The sequence below is a fragment of the Hetaerina americana genome, unplaced genomic scaffold (assembly GCF_022747635.1).
Source record: "Hetaerina americana unplaced genomic scaffold, ioHetAmer1.1.p SCAF_4, whole genome shotgun sequence".
Classification (NCBI taxonomy): Eukaryota; Metazoa; Arthropoda; class Insecta; order Odonata; family Calopterygidae; genus Hetaerina; species Hetaerina americana.
The window spans coordinates 79047637-79068145 of NW_027286985.1; the positions used below are offsets into that span (position 1 = coordinate 79047637).

At 35.0% G+C, this 20509-nt stretch overlaps 2 protein-coding genes across 6 annotated transcripts in view; one reads left to right on the top strand and one right to left on the bottom strand.

Annotated features, from left to right (window-relative positions):
* LOC139691991 (uncharacterized) overlaps positions 1-1339 on the top strand; it is a 347699-nt gene extending 346360 nt beyond the window's left edge. For all 4 annotated transcript variants that reach the window (XM_071589988.1, XM_071589985.1, XM_071589987.1 and 1 more), the window contains one exon: positions 925-1339. In XM_071589988.1, the coding sequence (XP_071446089.1) occupies positions 925-1082 (158 nt within the window). In that variant the 3' untranslated portion in view covers positions 1083-1339. The remainder of the gene's footprint in view (positions 1-924) is intronic.
* A 10876-nt stretch (positions 1340-12215) lies between these two features.
* tn (tripartite motif containing protein thin) overlaps positions 12216-20509 on the bottom strand; it is an 84770-nt gene continuing 76476 nt past the window's right edge. For both annotated transcript variants that reach the window (XM_071589696.1, XM_071589697.1), the window contains one exon: positions 12216-12328. The gene's annotated coding sequence lies outside the window, so the exon portion shown is untranslated. The remainder of the gene's footprint in view (positions 12329-20509) is intronic.

Genomic DNA, 20509 nt, shown 5'->3' on the forward strand with positions numbered 1-20509 from the left:
CGAAATTGTCCTTTTGATAATTTTTCATTGATTTTGACTCTCGGTTGACTACTTATTCTTCTGACAATTTTTATTCAAATCTTTCATTGAATGCAGAAATGTGATAAATAAAATGCATTAGTGATAATTATTTGCGTGGTTTGTGACTATGACCCGAGGAAATAGATATACCATAAAGAAAATTGTGCTATCAATGAATGTTTGATCAACAATTCAATATACTGTTGTTCATTTTTCTTAGCTCATATTGTCTGTACTGGAAAAGTTCCTTACTCTCTTCAAGTTATTCCCATAGAGTCATGTTGAATAAGGCATGTGCTACTTGTAAATAAATGCTTGTAGAAGACATACGTAATGGGTTATGTACTTAGTGATCAGATGCTACTATTTAAAAGTAATATATATAAATTTTGAATAATCTGGAGTAAAAATAACGGAATAATTATCTTATAAAATTTATTTCACTATCAATGCTTTTCTTTATGTTTTGTTATCGTTTTGTGTCATATATTTTTTGTAATAAATAAAGGCAAATTTATCCTGCTGGAAATTTTTTATCAAGTTTAAACCAATATTTTCATTAAAATAATGCCAATTTGGAAAACCCAAAGAATAAATACATTTTTCAACTATGTTTTAAGTCACAGAGAAAATTTTTGTCATAATAATGTATATTGAATTATCTTCTTCCAGCATCACCTTTATTGTTAACTTTTAAATATGCAGGAATAGTATTAATCATATTTTTGTTTCTGCCTCATATTAAGCCATAGTGATATAAAAACATTCAGTTGCATGGTACAGAAAATGCTTTGCAGGATCTGCATGTGGTCATATTAATTTAATATATTCATAGTAACCTACATTTCTGGGGAGAATCTCTGGTGGTGTTGACTAATTCCTGAATGATTTTTGCTAACACAGGTGTATTAAGGTCGCTGGGATCAAAAGAGAATACTCTGCCCCCTTCATGCATGGCAAGAAGGTCCTCGCTTCCCTATGATTTAGTTCGGCACAGTTCCTCCAGTCTCCTAGAATGCTTAAATTTTCAATCAGGTAATGTTATTATCCAGGAGGTTTAGGTTACCTCAGTTGGATCAACATTTTCTGAATTTGTGGTCTTCCCTTTGAAAAACTATTATTATAATTAATTATTACAATTATATCTTTTAATGAAAACAATGAACCAACTTTAATTGTATAGAGTATGCTTAGAGCTGTCATTGGAAAAATGGTGATCTCATGTGATGCATGTTGCTGTGAAATATTTTCCATTTTAATGGATATACATGTCAAATACATTTTTATTGTTAATAAAGTAAGTGATTGTTTCCTTGAATTTTGTTTCATTTTCACAATAAATACACCTCTAGGATAGATTCTAACAGTTTTCATGTTGGTTTCACAAGAAGACTTGTACGTTAGTGGCCAAATGTATCTTGATGGGCAGATTCATCAGCATTGAACCATGTGGACATGTTCCCATGGCAGTGGGCATGCTTTGATAGGATGACTGAGAAATGGAGGAATTGGGAATTGGAATGAAAAAAATGGGGAATTGAATGAATAGTGTGTCAGGGCATTAAAGGTGTTTGGATTGATGATAGTAGTTAATGAGAGAGTGTTAGAGTGATGAAGAATTTCTTGAATATATTTGCCAAATGACATTGGAGGTATCAATTTGTATTTATCAGGAATGGAGAGGAAGAAGGATTGCAGTTCATGCCTAGCAGAAGTGCAGCAAAAGCTTGACCCTTGCAAAGTGGATAAGTTGGTGGAGGGTGGGGAGTTAGTGGGCCAGCTCAACTGGCCAACCCCCAACAGAGGTAGTTCGGCACCCTCCGAGGATTGGGCTGCCAACAGAGCAAGGGATCGAAGGCGTCACTCGCCACCGGACACGAGAAGTGTCATGGGTGGCCCTGTCCGAGGGGGCCTGAGACAGCTCCCCCCCCCACAGGTGACTCCCTTAATCCCGACCCCAACTGCAACAACTTCTGGCAGAGCTAAGAGGAAGGTCCTCCAGAGGCGCAGCTCTGGGGGTCCTGAGCTCTTTTGTGTGGAGGGGGGGGTAGAGAAGGGGGGGTCAGTGGGGGTCAGTTGGATGGCTTGGCAGGAAAAGTCAGACTGTCTGCCCACAGAAGGTTTGGGGGAGTCAGTGGAAGATGGAAGGCTGTCTTTGTTTCAAACGACACGGATAGGCGAGTGGTGCAGACGGAGGGGATCACTGCCAGTGGAAGCGCTGGCAACGAGCTCAGGTGTGTGAAATTCACACTGTTGTGTGGTGCTGCTGTGGTAGAAGGCCTAGTCCTTTGGAGGGTTTTCTTATCGTGATGAAATTATATCAAAAAAACTCAACTATTGTGAAAGATTCCTTGGTGAATTTGTTTTTTTCATTCAGGACCTTTTACTTTTAGGAAGTCAGTGGAGGACTGCTATGAGAAATCTCTTCTACCAAGAATGTGTTTAGAATTTTTGTGTGTTAGACTACTTAGGCACTAGTATATTTTTTTTATTTTTCTATCTACTGAAAGTATTATTACTGTTTGCTAAAGTGTGATTAACTCAAGGAAACCATGATTGCATATGAGTTTAGGTGAGAAAAACATGACATACATGAGTACATAATATGAGAGGTATTTGCATTTCCCATGTAAATATCTCTAGGGCACAGATGAGATCCTTAAAGAGACAAGAGGCTCTTCAAAATTAAAATCACCTATTCACAAACTAATATGATTAATGTGGTTAACAAAGTTTTGTAAAGAAATCATTTTCATTTCATGTATGTGGCGAATTAGACAATTATAGCATAATAATCTTGAAAGTTTATGGAAAAGTAATTGGTGATTGGTTTCTTGTTAATTGAATGGGAAAATAATTTGAGGTTTTCTGTACATTATGGGGTAATTAAGGATAAAGATAAGACTGAAGATGCATGATCTATCAATGGCCGTCCCAAAATGGCTTGCATTGAGTGTGTTTTCTTTCATGACAAATGGCAAAGCTATGACTTTGTGGCACAAAGAAATTGCATCCCTGAGCATTTAGGTAATATCATAGGTAGAAGCACAAAGTAAAGAGCAAGGAACCTTTTTACAATTTGGCAATGCTGTGATGAAACAAATTGCTCCTCTGGTCAATATCGAGCAAAGTCATTGATTAGGCATGATGTTTGTTCTAGTTACAAATTGTATGGATTTCTTCTTTGGCCTCTGATCCCAGTACCTACACATTCTTTCCTTAAAATGTCTATTTACATATTCTATCTTCAAATTTTCCTCTCAACTAAAAATATATTTTGACTTTGGGACCAGGGTTTAGGCACAAGGACAACTACTATTTTGGAAAAATTATATTCTGTATAGCATCTTACTGGTTGAAATGTGGAACCAATTTAGAATTTCACATTTGGAACATAGACACCCAAAATGCACATGCACATTGTGCCCTATTACTGTCTTTTGAACTGTTTATAAAAATATTCAATTCACTTAACATGAACCGTGGATTTTTCCTGATCATGAAAAAGTAACTTTTATTGAAAAATAAATGTTGGATTTTAATTAAACAATTTTTACATCTTACATTTCAGTGGCAATTAGAGCAGAATATTTACATATATACCTATTGCTGAATTACGAAAGATGAGATATGCCTCAAGGATCTGTAATATTGGCAGCCACAGGTAGCATTTCTCAGTTTTATTTCTTGCCTAGTTTCAGACCAAATGCCAATGATAGTAATTTTTCTATTATTTGATATAAAACCTCTTGATGATTGAGTATTTAAAGATTTATCACAGGGATTTTTATGAGATTTTTCCCTTAAGGTTTACTGTACAACGTGATTCATTCTCAGTAAGGAGAACTTCACTGAGTTGACTTGAGGACTTTGATATGCATAATAATTAATCATGTTTTAATCCACATCATTTTAAAAGATCTTATTTTGATACTTATAATTGTAGCAACATTTTATTTTATGAATCATGTAAAACAAGCAGAATTAAGACATTTAGTCACACATTAATTTTTCTTAAATTATATACGAATGAATCCAACCTTGAAAAGACTGTTAGCTATTATCAAAATTTAGCTATGAGTTACCAGCATTTATTCTCTTATTAGAGTTCAAATAATGGATGGTTTCGTCTAACCATAAAATAAAGGATTATTTTAGAGAAAAATTTTAACTGGACAGTTGGGAACAGGGAATATAGGCACATTCATGGATTTGTTATAGTTAAAATTATTACAAAATTATTGAGCAATTTGTGTAGATGCATATTGGAAAATGCTATATTGTCAAGACTAGACTTGTGGTGATGTTTTTTTATTGTAGGGTTAACAGAAGTCACTAGGTTCATACCACTGTCGTAGTATGACTCACAATGTGTTGTTAATATTATCATCTAATTTTGGAAATAAGTGGTGTATGTTTGTTTATTTATTGCTGTTGTGTGTGAGTTTATCATTACTCAAATAATTTACTGCCAGAAGGTTATTTTAATTCTATTTAGAAACAAATCGAAATGGTCCATAGCTTATTTAAGGGTGTTATTAATTTCTCTAGTTCATCTCCTCTTTTATACCCTTCATTACTTAAGATGGTACAGGCCTTCATTGGTGACAGAGAATTTTTATTCTTCTTTAACATAGTTACTACCAATATAATTTTAAAAAATGTTGCGTTAAACTTCATGTGGGCATTATTTCCTTTTTATGAGTTTTCATAATTTGAAATAATATTGAAAAAAATCATTTTTAACTTTCGCACATGATGCCTTAATTGAATTTACCAATGGTGTATTTAGGAGATGTGTGCAATTAGTTTAAAATTGTATGTTTGATGGCAGCAGAGTTTTTACTGAATCCCTGATTACTGGTATTTTCTTAAATCACATACTTTCTAAGTTGTTGAATTTAATTTTAAAATTAAAGGATCACAATAACTTTTTTATTAGTGGCAATTAAGAGTTTGTGGTCATAGAATTAAAAACAAGTTAAAATCGTGCAATCAGTAGTATCGCAAACAAAAATCAGAGGTATCTCATTCTTTTTTTCTTCGTATAAATATTAAGTTATTTATTGTCTCATATTTTGAATTGTTGAGAAAATTATTTTGAAAAACAAATATTTAGACAGATAAATTAGATGGAAGCAAAAAATGTGTGACAACCATCAAAGCAGCCAAACCATGTTTTAAGATAGATAATTAACCAAATGGTGTTTATCTTTTTTGCAAAATGTATTTTTGACATTTGTGTAATTTTAACTCATCATTAATTGATGAGCTCACATATGCACTTTTTTCTGTCCTAATTTCACATTAGTTTAGTTACTGATAAAATAATAATGAAGGAACCTCTCAGTTGAAATATTCATAGATCTTGAAACTGGTTACGATTTAATTTAGCTCAATAGGATTGACATGTCTTCGATTGAGTTTTCAAGCACTGGAAAATCAAATCAAGTGATAATATGGACTGAATACTAATAAATTGATCTTTATCATTTAAAGGCTACTTTTGAGAGTGCTGACAATTTTGTTTGAAAAGTAAATTCCTTTCTAATTTCATTAATGCCAAGTTAACATAGTATGTATTTCAATTTCAACCTAAACTGACAGTTGAACTCTTTCCATAAAACATCTCTTTGGACTTAAATATTGAAGGGTTGCCTATCACTTGGTGTGCTGGACGGTAGTTTAGACTGGTCAAGGGCTGGTTTATAGAGCTGGCAAAATAGTTTTGATTTACCATGGATTGTTGGTCACTGAAAGTATTTTGATCTTAAAAGTGGCTTGTAAAATAATATTTGGGTGTGGTTGTTATGAGCATGTAGCTAGCTGTAACCAAGAGATATGCTGGAACCAATGTTCTAATAATAGACAAGATAAAATTAATCTGTCAGTTGGAATTTAATTGGATTATCAATTCATTTCTTAAAACAGAATCTTTTAGTCATTAATGATATATTTGGAATTCTCTTGCCTGATTTATGTACAATCTTCTTTGATAATTTATGTGTAGCGATAGATAAAGGCTATTTATTATTCTGTTTAAGAAAGAAAGAACATGTACTTTAGCATCAAATGCAAATTACCTTAATTATTTTTCTTGCAATGAATGATATTGAAAACTGAAATAAGGGCTGAAAATCTTTTTGTGAAAATACCCATGGCTTCTTCGGAATCATTTAAATTTTTCCCCATCTTTATAGCAGTAACATGATGGAATTGTGGTATATTTTAAAAGAACATGACTTTTTCTAATCACTCTCTATTTATTCTAGCTTTTGAAATCAATAACATCATGACTTATGCTGTGTAATCTAATAGAAAAAATTATGAAAACACATTGCTTGCTGGTGAGGAATGGAATGGAAATCGTAAGGGCACATTTCTTAGTTAGTATTCTTTTGAATACCACATGAGTTTTTTAAATTATGGCATTAATTGTGAATATTGGAAAAATAATTACACGCAAGAAGAAACATTAGTTAGGAGAAAACACAGTCATCAAAGAGAGTCTCACTGACTGGAAGCACCTATGCTAGCCCAAGTTTAAAATGTTTGCCTCCCAGAAATAATGTCCACCATTAGAACTACTTCCACATCATTTCCTCATGCCATGACACTGAAAACTTGAGGTAAGGACTCTTAGAAGGAGAAATGGAATGACTGATATCTGCTTGATAAATGTGTTTGGAAGTGAATATAATAACTTATATTTTTCACTAACATATCAGAAACCAAATGAAAACTCCTTGTAAAATAATACATTCTAATATACAGGTTTGGAAAATGAATGAGCATAAATATTCAGGAGGCAATTTCCTGCCTTCCCTCTTATTGGCAGGCTTTAGTAGCTAGACCAACTAGGAACAATTTGTTAGTACAAAGATCATTACATGCAAAGTTAATGGGATGGTCTATGTTGTGTCAAAAGATGCAGAGGAGTGATTTGATGTTTACAATTGTTATAATTGACATAATCCCTATCTCGTGTGCATCCCCCGTCCATTATGTGAAGTCAAGCCACATTAGGTGTGTTATTGTTGTGCCCTCAAGAACAGGTTCAATCATACTAGACCAAAAGGTTTGTCACATGGAAACATTCAAACACATTAATTTGTTACACTGTCCACATTCTATGAATTTGGGCTTGCTCGTGTGCATGCAAACAAAGAAGTGGCTATTGTGAGAGTAATCTCTTTTTATATTTAATTTTTTATTAATTTTCCAGAATTTTTTAGGGTGATTTTGAAGTGATGAATGTTTTTGATTAAGCTCTTTCCAAGAGTGTGAAAATAAATGATGATGTTTTGAAATAATAGGATGTACTCATGGAAGGAATTGTGTTTTTAACTTCAATCAGATCAGTGGCTGTTAACAGGATCTGGTTGCATGATGATTGAATTAGAGATGGCCTTAAGGTGTAATCATTTCTGTATATTACTGAAGTCATCAGAGAAGAAAAGCAAAACATCCTCAAACTCATCCAATTGTATACGCTTACTCTACTGAATAAATAAATCGAAATGTACCTATGTCTCATGAATGATGTGTATTTCTATTTTATTTAAATACATTCCACAATAATGGTTTAATGATGACTGGTGAATGATTGTTAACTATTGTAGCCTCTAGTAATTTTTTATTCACTATGTAAAGAGTGAGAGAGTTTTACTGGTATCATTAGCCAATGACTTGTTACTATGTGATGTACCTAATTGAGAAATGTGTATGTTGTAGCCTTGTAAAATGTTCTTCTCAACTATTTGTGTATTGTCAAGAAGTGGTTTTTAGGGCATTGGCTGCCAGTAATGTGTCTTGGAACACAATGTGATGACTGAATGGAGAAATTCATATTTGGATGCAATATGTTTACAATAGTATAAAGTGAACGATTGATTGTAAACCTATCAGTGCTGGTGACTTAATTATGTGGCACTGCAATACCTCCCTTACATTTTCCTTTTGAAAAAAATTGGTTTAATTCAATGAATAAACTTTAGTGAAAAACAAAGATGTTCAATCAATTCTTTAGCTGAGAGTAGCAGAAGTTAGTTCTTTCTTCTTATGAATAATACTTTTAGATTTTTTTTATTTTAAAGAGATTAATCTTCTATTTTTTTACCTGAAATTTGTCTAATATTTTTAATGTCATATGCATATTTTTTGCTTTTTCATGTGCCAGGGGAATATATGTTTTGGAATGGGCAATGATATTCATCTCCAGGATGAATTCATTAGTTAGAGGGAAGTTTGCATTCCTTGGCAAATTGGGGTAGTTACAGCTTACCAAAGTCTTTATGGTAATGGTTCAGAAACTTTACCTCAGTAAATGCTAGCTTAAGCATCTTGAAATTTTTCAAAATTCCAGCGGAATTGTTTAAATCCAAGACACCTCTTTCTTCATCAATTTTTCTCCAAATTAAATTCATATATTAAGTTGAACCATTTTGCCTATTGTGGAATGCATATTAAATGATTTATTCAATCCTTCAATTAAGTATGCCTGAATCTAAGCTACCCACTTGAAATCACATTTTCTCTCTTAATCTAAAATTGGTGGTAAAATATCTTCATTTTTATACATTTTCTCTAAATTATTTCTATCTTATTGATCATGAATACTTCGGATGAAAACTTTTTCTGCTGTATTTTAAATGGTGTGAATTGACAATTATTTCTTATTTCCTAATAGTATTTTTGCATTTCCATACAGCACACGCATACCATCCTTTCTTTGTGAACCATCCAAATCCAAACAATGCGTATCATCAAGCACACTTCTTTCACTCTATTAGTTACATTTTACTGAAACAGGCCCACAAAGAGCGTCCCATGACTCATGACCATTACAGACTAGATTTTTCAGTAATACCACATTTTTCTACTAAGTGCTCTACTATATCTCCTAAACCAGCGTATTAATCTCCCTCAAATTGACATTGTACTCTCAGTAGTACTTCCTTCATCTAAATATGCAAATCCTTTTCTTATTACCTGGTTAAGGATCTAGGGCACACCAAATGTGACAAAGACTAGCTAAAGTTGGGCTAGAACAGCAGTCATCTTTTCTAGAAGATATTCCATTTATGGGATCAAATGGAATCCCTATGCTCCTGCCCATTATGCTCATTAGTATAGGATCAAGGGCCCACTTTTCGTGATGACAGTTAAATTTTCAATCAGAATTTACAACATACAAGACAATGACTTCTAAACTAGGACATAATTTCCTTGAAAATTAAAAGTACACTAAGAAGCACTCCCTCTTTTTGCATTTGAACTAAAACCCAATCTCATAGCTTAGTATAGGATCAAGGGCCTGTTTGTAACAAGAGTCATCTCAAACAGAATTTACCAAATACAAGGCAATTTTTGCTAAACTAGAACTATCTTTCTTGTAATTGAAACAACAAACTAAATAGTACAGCCTTTATCTACCTGAGTATTCAAACCCTATGATCATAAATCAGTAAAGGTTCCAGGGCCACCCAAAGATGAAGCCGACACTAAATTGAACTGGGCGACAGCTATATAAATGATCAAGTGATGGGTACAATGGGTATAAGATGAATTTCATATTTCTATTTTATGCAGAAGAATGCCTCTTTCTTGCTCTGGAATGTGCTTTAATGGGCATATTAAAAAAATCCGAAATCCAATCTTCTTCCCTGCATAAATGAAATATGAATTATTAATAAGTCTCTACAGTTGTTTTCTACAACAAAGGGATTAAAAGTTGAGTCTGAAATCATTCTTTAAGCATCATGCACAATTTAAGCCCATTTTTGTCAATTAACCACCCAATATCATTCCATAAAGTACTTCAATTTAAACAATGCTTGTCGCTCTTGCACCATCTGATCCACACAGATATTTTTCTGTTGTCAAATGTAATGAATTGATTAAAGATCAGTAATTTATAAGGAAACTAATTTCCTTGGTTAATGGGACGTTTCCACAAAGAAGATATTCATTACGTCTTCTAGATTGTATATTTTTTCTAATTCACTCGTACACAATTATGCCAGTTGGCTAGTTTGAGATGTTAGTTGATGCATGCAATCCAGATATTGTGGTAGACATGGAGTCATGGGTAGTGATCCCATTACGTCAAACGAGATTTTTCCTCAAAATTTGGATGCTTACAGAAGGGATAGGGATGGTGGTGGATGAGTCTCATTTTTTCATATGTGTAGATAAAAACCTAATAAGTACATTGGAAGGGTTCAGAAATGATTGTAAGATGGTGCATGTTCATGTCAAAGGTAGGAATGGAGGGAGAACTTTAAAAATAATTGCCATGAACAGAAGCCCCTACGAAGGGATGTACGCAATCGAGCTTGGCTACCCCCGAGGATCATACCCATATAGCAGGGGACTTGAACCTTCCAGGTATCCAATGGTTGGCAGACGAGGTCACAGCAGAGGTTGGGAGGGCCCTATACATCGCTAGTCGTCTCAAAAACAAGCAGGGTACAGTGGTGAAAAAACCAAGGGGTGGAGAAACATCCTCGACATCATACTTGTGAGACCGAAACGTGGGTGGAGGAAGTTGATTTGCTCTTGGGAATAAGGGACCACTCAGCTGTGCATATATGTATGATATCTAAACTGTGAGAGGTCTCGGTATTAGGGGCTAGTAAACAAAAAGACAGTATGGCTATATAAATGCGGTGATATGGAAGGGTTCCAGACTTTTTTAAGGGAAAACTATATGGAATGGGTAAGTGGCGTGCAGAATGTAGAAGAAATCTGGAAAAATTTAAGGAGATAATGGAGGAGGGAACTTTGTCCCGAAAAAAATTCTCAACGAAAATACTTCTGGAGTTCTACATCAGCAAAATCAGATCCTTGAAGAAAAAACTAAGAGGGATTCATATAAAATGACAAAAAGAGGAAAACTATAATTTACTGCAATGTTTTGTGGGAGCAGAAATTCCACAACAGTGACCAACCTCAACCTCTCAACCAAAATACCCATTTGTAGAGGTTTGCAGGAATATTACTTCCTTGCTAATGAGCTACTACATACTCACACACTTAATCCAAAATGGGACCCTTCACAGGGTTAAAGGGACTACACTAAGGGTGTATCACCACATATGTACACACTATGACACTATCCAACACCGCCCTTGTCTTTTCCTGTTTGCTGCTATACCTTGACTTGGAGTAAAATTGGAGTAAAATTCTCCCTATGAATGTGTGAGGGATTGTGTGGTGTGGTGTGGTTCTTGTGCTTGTCCCTTGTGTGAAATTAATTCCAGTAAAGAGACACCTACAGTGTATTTTCAGCATTGGGTGGTTGATTAAGAATATGAGGCTTAAATATTGATGCTAAAATGTTAAAAAATGATTTAAATCATCTACTTTGCACTCTCCTGTTTTTAAATTATTCAATATCTAGGTTTTATTAAAATTTCCTTGTGCTCTTACCCTTCTTTTGTGATGCAGATCATTGTGTGAAAATCTACATTAAAAGGGTAAGATAGATGAGCTAAAATCAGAATGAATGAATTCATTTTGCTTAAAATTATTCTTTTTGCAGCATAAGCGGCGATTTGGTTGCTGTACTTAAAAAGCTATTATGAGCATATTCTTCTAAACAACAATTTCATATACTAGCCATAAAACACTTGCCCAAAATTTCTGCACAGAAATATATCCTCAATGCACATCCATTTCACAGCCATTGTTATTCCCTGTTTCTTTTCTATTTATCCATCGTTTTTGATAAAATATTTGGCTGGCTCTCAAATGGATGCTTGAGGATAACTCTCTCCACATCACTTTTTGGAGAAATTTCATTGTGGCATCAAGGTTGTTGTCTCAGGAATTTTTATATAATGTGAAACATGTTTGTGATTTGAATTCAAATATTTATATTTCGCATGATTTAGAAACTGTTACAAAAGAGACAAAACATTTTTGTTATCCTCATTAACAAGTTCACAGTTTTTGAACATACACAGGGACATCTTCACAGCATTTGCTTTAAATATTTCACATTTATCAACCTGGCACAAAAAGCTTATAAACTGTTTAAGGTTTAGTTGGATTTATTTACAAATCCAAGCAACCAATTGCTTTGAAGTTGAAATGCCAATGCTGGAGAGGACAGAACTTAAAAGTTCCAACAACAAAGCATAATGGATTTTGATAGTTTTGGCAAATTTCTTCCAATCACTAGTTGATAAAGAGCCGTGGTTTGTTGATGACTTGTGGTAGAGGAAGAGAGTTGCTTCTGCGGAGCTGAGCTGCCCTCCATTGGCTCAACTTCTTTTCAGGATAGATGGTTATCAGAGATAGGCTGCAATCAAGAAATAATTTTGAAGAAAAATATTATATTTTATTATTCACACCTGTTAGAAGAATGTATAATTTTAGCATACAAATATTCTTGATATATCAGATATATTCACGTATGAGAACTAGTAGATAAGGTTTCAAAGTTTTGGATTACTTTTTTATACTGAATTTGAAGTATTTAATTCAACAAAGTAGTTATTTTTCTTAAAAGGCAATAACAATACAAAATGATCAATGCACTTCCCGGCCCATATGATGTACCTATTTTGCTACAAAATGTGTTCTAACACCTGCCTGTCCCTAATGGCTTAAGGATATGACTTCATTCTGCATGTCTCAAGCTGCTTTGCTGGGATAAATAAATTAAGCATTTTTCTGTCATCAGGCTTAGAAAATTATTCAATTAATTACAAATTTTGTTAATATTTGAAAAATTTTGTGCCTGTGATTAGCAATAGAGCTTAAATATTTCCTTAACAGTAGGTACGACTGAAAAAATTCAAATAAATCATATACAATTTAGGGCATTTACTTATAACTCACATGTGGTGCTGCTGCTAAACCTGATACATATTGAGCTAATCAGAAAATTATCCCTTTTGTACATTTTGTATACATTTTATAACATATATATATATGTTATATATATAACATATATATGTTATAAACATAAACAAAACGTTATGTTTATAACATATATATATATGTTATAAACATAACATTTTGTGTACATTGTATACATATTTCTCTTGGTAAACTGAGAGTTCACAGGCACTGAATCATAAGCTAAGGGTTTTTTGTTGCTCTATTTGCAATGCATTATTTTTTACTTGGTGTATATATCTGCTTTTATACACAGAAATTAAGTATTGTATAGAAAGCTTAAAATTAGAATAACCACATGCAATTTAAAGAGAGATGTCAGTCATAAATTATTACATTTAAACTTGAAGTTTTGAATTTTGCTTCAGGACACAGATACAATACAGTTAAAAGGCATTTTGACCCACCAATTGAGAAAATGATTAAGTTCGGCAGGAATTTTGTCAACTTCCATGACCTTATGTGATTTGAATCCCAACCATAAAGTAAGCCTGGACCTAAGCTATCTTTATCTACGTTATATTCTATATCTATGTAGACCTTACCTAGGTTTTTTACCAAGCAGTTCTTCTGTATGTTATGGATAACACTCCCTGTAACTCTTTTGGATCTTTTTTGTTTCAACTAGTATTTTTCCTAACTTATCGCTAACAGATAACACAGGTTTTCCTCCTTAACTCCTATTTGTATTTTAAACTTCTTGAATAGCATACCAACTTCATCCTTCCTCTGCAAACTTTAATCCTTGCACTGCATCTTCCAACATTCTTCTTTTGCTCTATTTTTCACCCATCTTAATTTATTATTTAACTCTTTGCACTTCTTTCTACCTAACTCTGTATTTACATTCTTCCTTTTCCTTAGCTCATCTACTCCATAATCCATGGTTTCCTTCTTTTTATTGTTCTTATTAACAGATCATATTGTTTCATTAGTCTTTTGATATCTCTTTCTTGATAAATTTCCATTTTTCCTCCATAGTACTCAGCTCCTTTCCCTCTCTCACGTCAATCCAGTTGATGACTCTACATTCCATTTCCTAATTTGCTTCTGTGGCCTTATTTTTTCAATTGGATACTACTCTTCATACCTTTTAAATTGTGACCAGAGACCACATCCACTCCCAGAAACCTGTGTGAATTGATCATGCTCTTCCATATCCATTACATGCAAAACAGTGATATAATCTAATTGATACCTTTCTGATTCACCAGGCATTTTTCATGCATACCTATGCCTTTTGTGGTGCCTAAATCAAGTGTTGGTGATGACTAACCTCTTTCTTCTGCAGAAGTCAATTGCTTCATCTCCTTGGTCATTCATCAAATATTAACTGTTACCCCCACCTCATCACCATCTCTTTCTTTGCCTACCATAGTATTCCAATTCCCCATCACTATCAGTTATTTCCCAATTGGAACACACCCTATTTAATCCTCTAAAGAATCCTATCAACTTGTTCCTCACTATGATTGATTGGTGGCGAGCATACCTGAACAATGACCAAGTTTATGAGTTCTGCTGTTACCTCTGCTAGTAATATTCTATCCATTTCTTGCTCTATGTTAATTATACCTTTTCCTACCTTCATATTCAATATTATTGCAACCATTGCTAGCTCTACTCCCATTCACTCTACATTACTCTATAACTATCTCTTCAGTACTCAACACTATTCTTCCATCTCACCTTACATAGGCCTAAACATCTATGTATGTATTGCATATGTATTTTTCTTTATATCCCTTGCACTATATTCTCTAATTTTCCTCTTCTCTAACATTTCATGTTCCCATTTTAACTGATTTGCTCATCTTTTTCTGCATCTTCTTTCCTAGTGCTGACAATTTTGCTTTGCAAGGCTTTCATGAGATGTGGAAGCCTTGGTGGGGACCATGGAAGCCTTGCCAATCTTGCTGCTGTGCAAAACTCACAGTCAATTGGGCTGAGTCCCATAGTTGCCAAGACTCATTTTCTCTAAACACTCCATCATTAAAATGGATTAATATTTGATGTGGCTACCTGTTGCATTCCTCAATAGTGTTTTTAATGTGAAACTATCACTCAATGACCACCAGACTAAAGTCAGTCACCTTTGCAGCTGTCTCACTGAAGAGCAGAACCTGCACAAACTAACTTTCATCAGGCTCCTACCCTTTGGAGTAATTGGCATGGGTAAACCTTACCAGGGTAATTATCATTACTACAGCTAGCACAGGTCTGGGGATTATGTGAATACACGAGCCCTCCCATCAAGTTAAGGTTGTAGTCCACAGGATGGGGGTATAGAAATGTCCATTAGAAAATTAATTGTGGTTGAAGCAGTTCCATATCATTAACTGTTTATGATATCTTTGGTATATTTATCTGCCATCTTTAAGCTATAATTTTGGAACTGCTGTGATTTGTGTATATTATTCAATAATTTAATTATATGATAAACCTCTTTATTTATGTGTAACTTCACTCTGTATCAAAATGCAGTTCGTTCTTTCAGAGGACATTTTGCTCAAGTTAAAAGTATAATCAGTTGGAAGGTACTGAACTAATTGGCATGGCTAAGGGGTCAACATATTCATTGTGAATAAGGAATTAATAAGTACACAGGTTAAAATAATTCATATGTATTCAAATGTAATAAATTATTTGAGATCCTCAAGATGGAACTTCAAGGGAAATACTGAAAGACTTTTGAATGTTTTGAATATCTCTGGATCTAATGATTTACTTTGTTAATTACAACATACTGCATGGCATGGGTTCTTACATTATTATCAAGCCCTGCAGGAAAATCCTTTTAATAACCCTTTTTAAGTTCTCTGGCATTTTATAGGGTTATATTTTGTATGGACTCCTCTATTACACTTTATATTTATAAAAATTTCCTCAAAATCTATAAAAAATATATCCATCCATCTTATGTGAATGATAAATCTTTTTCCTGATGATGATTTCTCTGGTAATCATTTCTCTATGGATACCAGGACTTCAGTGGATGTGTTGCAAAATATAATTTCTCTTATCATCTACCACTAAATAAAAAGAAAACATACCTTTATTTTAATTGGAAAAATATTAAGCGGAGTCAATACAACAACAAATAAGATCGCTACATATACACTGGTATGTAAGAAAAGCACTAGCTGCCAAGTGTCCATGTCAGCAGGTGACTCAATGTTCTATAGTCTAAATGATGAAGCCAGTCAAAAATATTTTTGGTAAATTACTGAGTTATCTGTCATATGGCCTGTCTTTTGATGCAAATGTATCTATTTCAAAAAGATCTCTTTATGGAAAAGGTAGCATCCCAGAAAATATTTTGCCCTTTAGCAAACTTTTATAAATTCATTAATGTATATCTAGCTAATAATCTCATTGTAATAGCACAATGTTCATGGTTTTTACAGTATATAGAAGAAATTTAATATATTCTCATGGCTGTATAAGCTGTTTTAAGGATTTATAAAGTTTTAAAGTATGAGTGGATCCTTAGAATGGGTTAGAAAGAGCAATAAAAAACAATAAGAGAATTAAGAAGTTATTGATGAGATGTCTGGGAGTGTCGATGAAAGAAGTAAGTGGAAGAACATCAACAAAGAATTTGAGAAAGGATTTATTGTGAGTTCATTATAAAATATATATTGGAATGAAATTATAGGGAGCTCTGGGAAAGGAATTGCCTGCCTCCCTTCCCTGATGTGTAAATTTCACAAACCATTGGGCTTAGTAAAAGGTGAGCTCTAATCTCACCTAAGACACCCACCTTCATGGTAAAAACTGTAGTCTTTGGTTTATAGTAAAATATACAATAAATTGAGATAATTTATTGAGTACATCATTTGATGTAATAAAATCTCACCTACACCAACTGGCATATCAGGTTCATATTATATCATATGCTCATACTTCCTTATATTATATACTTCTCCAGATTAATTCTGTTTATTAAATATACCAAAATTAAAAGTTATATAATTTTGGACTATTGCTAATAGCAATAAAATGATATTTTGAAATGAGTTATTATCTAGCTGTCTGCAGAAGTAAAAATAATTATTACATTACTCATGGAGCACTGAAAATGCTTACCATACATTTTTGAATACATTGCATTTCTTTCTACCATCTTATTTTAGCCATTTTTTCATTGCTCCATACTCATTTCAAGCACAGGAATTGCAATTTATGGGTATCATTAGTACCTACAAAATATGTTACCAATGATAATCAATGGTTATACACATGAGATCTTTGGTGATGATACCATCCAACTTCACAACTCTAATAGTAATATTACCAATGGAAAGTCATGTCTCTGCCATCAGAGTCTGTCATCAGAGTACATGAGCAGTTAATTTATTATCATTACAAGTGAAATGGATCTCCTGAATTTATCTGAAACTATATTTAATAGATTTTCGTTGTTATTCTGTGGGTTACTACCATCTATTTCATAGGGAACATTGCGTGGGTCATTTTTTTCCTGTGCCAATGCTGTACTGGATGCAAAGAGTAGGTGCAGCTGAACTTCCAGTCTAAGCTAAAATCACCAAAAAGGGACTTGGAAAAGTAATAACAAGCAAAGTTTGCACGCGTATATTATTAATCAAGATAATTATATTGTGAGTTGTTTAACATAGAATCATGAATGACAATGCTAAGAAAAGTGAAGGTCTAAATCCCACCCTTGTCGGAAAGACTAATCGCTCTGTAGCTTAAGGATCGTGTACTGTTAGACGATTTCTCCCTCCCGGTGAAAATAATCCTCTCCCCGAAGTAAGAGCCCTACAGGGATTAGAGATGTGATGCCAGGATAAGGTAGGTAGCCTATTAAAGAAGCTCGCAGTCCGATTCGGGATCTTCCGAGAAAGGTGCCAGGCTAAAAAGTCCGCCGACGTGGGAGAGGATCATTCCACCTCTGCGGGAATAGACGGAAATAGACACTCTTCTCTCACTCCCGCCACTCGCGGTTAACTCCCTGCCATCTCTCTTCCCTCTCTTTTCTCATTCCCACCATCCACCGCCCCGCCATCCCGGTATGCGGTGCACTCTACCGCTCTCTCACTCGCGGTTTCTTCCCATATTAAGGGGAAGCCAGTTTGGCTCTGGATCCAACCGCCGATGAAGGGTGACGAAATACGGCACCCTTCATCGGTTTCTTAGCTCAATTTTGTCCAAAACGATTAGGAAGTCTCCACTGTGCGTCTGTTTTTTCCCTTGCATATTCTTATGGACATTTTGAACAACATATAATAAGTCCCCAACATTCCCGGGGCAGCGTCCCAAGGTTTTCGGGGTCATAAGTCAAGCTGAACCAGAAATGTGCGTAGCGAATTTAATAAAATACTCTGCCTGCAATATTATCCAATTTAACCGTTAATGGTCTCGAAATGAAGGGTTATATAAACTGGATAGCAGTTCTGGGTTAAGAGAAGGTGAATAAAATTGTCTGAGGCGTCACTTTGTGGAAGCGATTCATATCGGAAAAGAAAGAAATACTTGGTTGTTCCACATATATTTTATTAACACGACCTAGGTTTCGACTTACAAAGTCATCATCAGGTAAAGAACAGAAGACACAGGGCTTTATATAGTGGATAGAGAACTGGAGAGGGGAGGTGTTTGAGAAGAGGGAGGAGGGGAAAGAGAAAGGGAAATGGTGTGTAAGTTTGGGGGGAGGGGGAGAAGACGGTTGTGTATGGCGTCGGGGTGGGAGATTACGGTTGGGTACTGCTTCAGGGGGGGAGAGGGGCTGAGGAACAGAGGGAGGTCCAGGAGGGGGGAACGGGAGGAATAAGTTAGGTCATTAACTGCAAGTTTTATCAAACTGCAAGGACAAAATTCCCGCATTGGAAAGGAGTGGAGTTTATCAATTGTGTTGTGAGTGCTCTGCCTTCTACATTGGACAAACCGGAAGGAAATTCAGTGATCGTGTCAAGGAACATTACGCTTGTTTTAAAAACGGAAATATGTCATCCAATTTTGCCCAGCACCTTATAGAAAACAACCACTCCAGTGACTTTGTCCCCAAAATTCTGCATGTAGAGAAAAAAGGCTTAAGATTAGATGCCTTGGAACGGTTGGAAATTTCAAAGAATAGTCACCTTAAGGGTATTCTAGTTAATGACCTAACTTATTCCTCCCGTTCCCCCCTCCTGGACCTCCCTCTGTTCCTCAGCCCCTCTCCCCCCCTGAAGCAGTACCCAACCGTAATCTCCCACCCCGACGCCATACACAACCGTCTTCTCCCCCTCCCCCCAAACTTACACACCATTTCCCTTTCTCTTTCCCCTCCTCCCTCTTCTCAAACACCTCCCCTCTCCAGTTCTCTATCCACTATATAAAGCCCTGTGTCTTCTGTTCTTTACCTGATGATGACTTTGTAAGTCGAAACCTAGGTCGTGTTAATAAAATATATGTGGAACAACCAAGTATTTCTTTCTTTTCCGATAAGAGAAGGTGATTAAGAGATGGGTAAGACAGACGAATGACCATCATGGTTATGAAATCGCCTCGATCTTTTAGACGTTATCTACAATGCAGGAGATGCACTGATTCATAAAATAATCTTAGCGCAGCAATTTTCGGAAGCTATCGCAGCATCAGGATGCTTACCTTTAGAATAAAGGACGACGAAGCCGGGTGGATAAGGCTAGAAGACAGGAATTGAAAAGTGGGCTCTTATCGCGCCGTTCAACGTCTTATTGGAAATACAAGAGATACCACGCATTGGTTGAGTCTGTAGTTTACAATGCGGTCGCCAGATCAATGGCAACGAATTTAATATTAATTGCGGGGTTCTTGTAGAGTCCTTTAGAGGTCGGTCAGTAAACAGCTGCGGATCCACGATTTGCAGATAAACGGCCTCATTTTTTCTTCCCGATGAGAGAAAATGGGTCGTGCCCCAAGGACTTTCCTCCCTGGGAGCAAAAATACTCCGCGCTGCCATAATTACCCACATGACCTAAATAGCACAAGTTTAGTGTCGCACATCATCAACATTTACCGTAATCAACTTCTCTGCGTCGTGGACGGGAAAACATGCTCAGAATTTAGTCCACCATTCGAAGACGAGATGGAAGGATGAGATGATCTGAACCACTAACTGATGGGCTAGTTACAAAGAATGGGTCGAAATCAAGGACCGAAATAATGATGCAGAGATCTTGGCGATAGGGTGTGAACTTCTTCTTAATGAAAATCTCAATTAGCCTAGGGTTTAACATCCCAAAATACCACTGGTATATATACTGATCCTTAATGCTATTCACGTAACCAGAAAGGGATCAAAATACATGTGCTTCGGAAAATTACTCCATTGCATTCGTTAAGTAAATATAGATCCCCAGCGTAGGAAATCAGTATAGTTTTCACCCCAAAAGCTCGTGACAAGGTGTTCTTCAGAATATTGGAAATGCTTTTGCAATCTAGTATCTCTAAATAATTGACTTTTTACCTATTTTTATTCAATATACATTTCACATAATTCGAACCAAGATATTGCTCAGAAAACTTCAGCAAAGGTATAATTCCCACCAGCCGTAATTTGCAAATTAAGCACTTATATAGGTGCAATGAA